General features: G+C 37.9%; 1 protein-coding gene across 1 annotated transcript in view; it reads right to left on the bottom strand.

Moving 5' to 3' along the window:
* Positions 1-1,307: 1,307 nt before the first annotated feature.
* MTX2 (metaxin 2) overlaps positions 1,308-5,119 on the bottom strand; it is a 35,736-nt gene continuing 31,924 nt past the window's right edge. Inside the window, exon 8 of the mRNA XM_006866700.1 lies at positions 1,308-1,491. Coding sequence (XP_006866762.1) covers positions 1,308-1,491 — 184 coding nt within the window. The remainder of the gene's footprint in view (positions 1,492-5,119) is intronic.

Raw genomic sequence — 5,119 nt, 5'->3', positions numbered from 1 at the left:
TCTGACTCACAGAGACCCTATTTAGGGCAGAGCAGAACTGCTTCATAGTGTCTCCCAGGCTGTAAATGTTTATGAAGCTGGCTGCCTTATCTTTCTCTCCTGGAGTGGCTGGTGGGTTCAAACCACGAATCTTTCAGTTAGAAGCTAAATGCTTAACCTACTGTGCCACCAAGCTCCTAAAAATAACAATAATAATGTTGATGTAAGTGCCATTGAGTCGGTTCCGACTCGTAGTGGCCCTGTACGGGGTTTCCAAGACTAGCTGGTGGGAATAAATCACCGACCTTTTGGTCAGCAGTCCAGTATTTACCCTACAGTGCCATGCTAGGAACAGCTGGTGAGCTTGAACTGCTGACCTTGAGGTTCAAACCAACCTTGCAGTCCAGTGCATTAATCTGCAGCAAAACACTAGGACAAAATTAGCTTAGAAAAGCTGTCATAGCAATACAGTCTGAAAAAGAGTATCCAAAATTTACCTGGAATTTGTAAACTGAGGATAATAAATGAGCTCAAAGTGTTTGGCATGGAAGAGTACTACTACTCTAGATAGTTTCAAAAGACAATTTTTACATCTGACTCTGGTTTTATAACACAGCATTAGAAAATTTGAGAAAGATACAAAATACAATCATTACTATTTATACAGAAATTCTCATTGATATTTCTGAGGAAACTAGCCTTCCTATCCTGCAAAAGAAATAACATTTATTAAAATGTGTTTTATCTAAAATATAAGCTCTCAGAACCTAGCCCTCAAATGTACAATACAGCTGTTCTGATGAAATGTTTCTAAGCTATATGATGATTGCTTTTAAGTGTTACTCTGTTACAGGAATTAATAGCCACATGAACATTCACATTTCCTCAATGGATGCTTGTTGGGAACATTTTCCCCATGATTCAGTTCACCATGTATCCAGCAAAATAATCCTGGAGTATATAACACAAATCACTTGCCTTTGGAAAGACAGTTTATTCCACATGAATAAAACTCAGGAAATAAATATGACAACCATATTGTTCTCTAAGCTTTATTTTCTTGTATAAGCATACATGTTTCAAGGAAACAAAAAGTTTGAGATATAGAGTACAATATATCAACTGGAATAACTCAGAATTATTTTAATGTGTACAGAAAGAATAATGAAAGAACATACAAAGAATACACTATATAATTCGTTTTGAGGCTTCCAAAGCAGTGTTTTTGGTTTTAAAACCCTGATACCATTCTCTATTATAACATTTACGTAATACATACTTCAAAAGTTGGATTTTTTTCCAATAATAACTAAATTAGCAAGTAAACGCTACGACAACCTGATAGATGTGCTGCCTTTTCCACGATCTTCAAAATAATGCTTTTCAATCCTTCTACAGAAAGCATGGAGATTGCTATAGTGTTTCACCTTCTCAGAAAGTTCATCATTTGTCAACTGTGTGGTAAGAATGGTGTACAAATGCCCAAATACCAGTGCATCTAGTTCAGTAGGCCTAAAATAAAAGGAGAAATGAGAGCATTGTGAATGGCATTTAACTTTTATGGTAGAAAATGCACTATATCCAGAAATATTTTAGTTATTTATTTAAAAGAAAAAAGTCACAGGAGAAAAAACTCCTACCCCAAAACGACAGAGTAGGATAAGCACAGACTGCTAACCATACAGTCAGCATTTCAAACCCACAAGCCACTCCTCAGAAACTCTTTATGTGGTCTCTATTAGTCATAACCAACGTGACAGCACTTAGCACTATATGAAAAAAAAATTTTTTTTTAATTTTAAGCTATAATTTGCAAGTTTGATGGCTTGCTTTTTGAAATATTTGCATTATTCTAAGATGAATCAAAACAAAATTTATTGTATACTTGCTGATTAAGTGTGTTAATATAGATGAAATGGATAATGTTCAATAGATGCAATGGATAATGTTCATTTTACTCATTGATTTAGCCTTTAAATAAATACAGCAGGCCTCTAATGTGCCAGGAACTACGCTAGATGCTCGAGACAGAAAATCAAGAAACATCATCTAAGACATGGACACAAAACAGAAACTAAGACATGGACACAATACAATTCAGTTGAGTAAGGGCTTTTAATAGATGCACAAGGAACTGTCAAAGCACAAGGGTTTCTTTCATCTGGTGCTAGGACAATAAATTGATGACCTGATTATCTAATAATACATCAACAATATGACAACTTGAATATGATCACTTCTAAATTAACTTCGCTTTGTGGGAAAAAAAAAAAAACACATAAGTAATCATAGAGATGGCCTCAAGAAAATTTTAAGGGTTTTTTCCCCCTTGTTAATTATGCATTACTAATGAAAAATGAAATGTCCATAAACAGAGCATTACTAATCAACAGTATAATAAAATAGTTACTACTACACTTGACATCCAGGTCAGTCTGAACTGCAAGGTTGGTGGTTCAAACTCACCAGCAGTTCCTTGGAAACCCTATACAGGGCTGCTATGAGTTGGAACCGATTCGATAGAACACAACATCTTACAACATTGCTAAAAGGAAAAAATAACATCCTAATTATTTAGTAATGATTGCTGTCAGTCCTACAGTGGGAAAATTATATTTTGAATTTTGTATTGTGAATTGAGGGATGATTTATAGAGATCATTAGTTTTACACTCAACAAATGATACACTTTGTTTCACCTCCATGACCACAATCCTCTCCATATAACATTTCCCCTACTTCCTCCCTGTGGTTCCTATTACCATTCCAGCCATTTTCCCACTCCTTTTCACTTTGTCCTTAGGTAAATGTTGCTCTTTTGATTTTAAATGACTGACCACTGCATGGTGAGCATTACCTTACTAGTGCTGTTGTTTCCCCTATATACCCATCTACTGTTTGGCTGAAAACTGGGTTAAGAGGGTGAGTTCCTTTCCATACCTAAAAGGTGGTTGGAGGGCCATAGTTCTGGATTCACCCAGTCTCTTTCTGACCAGTAAACTCTGTCTTATTTATTTATTTATTTTCTGCCACTCTATCCGGACCTTTTAATGTGATCCCTTTCTTCCAGAGCAGCTGGTAGTGGTAGCTAGTTTCAGAGTCATGGAGACTAAACTAACTGATTCCAAGCATCTCTAATTCTCATCACTCTTCTTTCTTCCACACATGGAGACCACTAACTACACTTTAGATGGCTGCTCTTGAGCTTTTAAGATCCCAGATGCTACCCACCAAAGTAGGAGGTAAAACATTGTCTTTGTGGACTATGTTATGTCAACTGACCAGACCATGGTGTCCCCTGAAACTAGGGTCCTGAGCCCCCAGTACTCATTGCTTCAAGATGTTTGATAGCATCTAAGAAGTTTTCATCATTTTGTCCACTGTATGCTCCACCACATTCACAGTCGTGTTTACAGGAAAGGTAAATACCCATGCATGGATACCGTCTTTCAAACTCACAAATATATGAGTCAGTTTGAACCACAAAGACGGTGGTTCAAGCTCACCAGCTGACCCTATACAGGGTCGCTATAGGTTGGAACAGGTTCAATGGCACTTAACAATACCTCTTTCACTAATACCTATTCCTTTCTCTCATACCCTCTCTCTCATATCCATTCAGCCTATGTCTCTATCCATGTATCTGCCAATAGAACACTATTGATAGTGGGAAAGTTTTTGAAAAAAATATAGGTCTACCTAAATGTGAAAATATATTAGTTGAATCTGGTTTGACAAAAGAACAGATTTGGGGGTCAGTCAAATTGACGTTTGAATTCTCACTTTGTCAACTGCGAGGTATGTGTGGGAAAAGCATTGCGCTGTTTGCTTGGTTGGTAGTTAAAACCCAGAAGCTAACAGGTGGGAGAAAGATGAAGCTGTCTCCTCCCAGAAAGATTTACACTCTCTGAAACTCTGTACAGGGTAGAATCAACTTGATGGCAATGGATTCCATTCTTGGTTTTGGTCCTTGGAAACTACAGGTGAAGGACTTCATGCAATTCGTGGTGTAGTGATCCCCGAAAAGAATCAAAGATGTAGGGTAAATACAGTGATGAAACATTTTGTGACAAGTAATACAAACACTAATTTTCTATATCCCTAAGCATCTTTCTTAAGAGTCCTGGTGTGGCGCTGTGGGCTAAAACGCCAGACTGCAAAGCGATTTGAACTGCAAGGTTGGCGGTTGAAGCTCACCAACAGCTACTCGGAAACCCTATACAGGGTCGCTATGTGTCAGAACCAACTCGATGACACTTTACAACAATAACAACAACAAGCATCTTTCTTTAAGAGATATACCTTACATCACCAATTTAGGATACATTTTCCTAATCTCTTTTCAGGGCAACTATTCTTTGCTTCTGATAGTGTTGTTGTTGTTGTTATGTGCTGTTGAGTCGATTTCAACTCAGAACAACGCTGTGTAGAGTTTCCAAGGAGCAGCTGGTGGGTTTTAACTGTCAACCTTATGGTTAGCAGTCCAGTACTTATAATAGATCATAAAAAAAGGTGATACTTCCTTATATAGAATAGATAAACACCTTTTATTACAAGAGAAAGTTTTTACTGAGTTCACGTATGAAGATATATTCAAATTTGTTGTTGTTAAGTGCTGTTGATTCCAATTCATAATGAACCTATGCAGAGTTTCCAAGGAGCAGCTGATTGGTTTGAACCGCCAACCTTGTGGTAAGCAATCCAGTGCTTATCCAACAGTGCCACACCAGGACCCCATATTCAAATTGTTGTTTGTTGTTGTTATGAACCGTCAAGTCAATTCCGACTCACAGCAATCCTGTATAGGGTTTGCAAGGAGCTGCTGGTGAGTTTGAACCGCCAACCTCATGATTTGCAATCCAGTGCATATCCTACAGTGCCACACCAGAAGCCCATATTCAAATTAGAGTGGTCTACCCCTCTCAGCTCTGGCAGCATAGTGGTAACAAATCTGGCTGCGAACCGCAAGGTCAGCAGGTTGAAACTACCAGCTGCTCTGTGGACCAATAAACAGCATTCTTCTCAATGGAGAAGAGATTGAGGTTGTCAAGGACTTCATTCTTCTTGGATCAACTATCAACACTCGTGAAAGCAGCAGTCAAGAGATCAGACAATGTATTGCATTGGGCAAATCTGCTGCA

The sequence above is a fragment of the Chrysochloris asiatica genome, unplaced genomic scaffold, assembly GCF_000296735.1.
Source record: "Chrysochloris asiatica unplaced genomic scaffold, ChrAsi1.0 scaffold00094, whole genome shotgun sequence".
Taxonomy (NCBI): Eukaryota; Metazoa; Chordata; class Mammalia; order Afrosoricida; family Chrysochloridae; genus Chrysochloris; species Chrysochloris asiatica.
The sequence above is the reverse complement of the archived record's forward strand: the minus strand, read 5'-3'. Positions and strand labels throughout refer to the sequence as shown.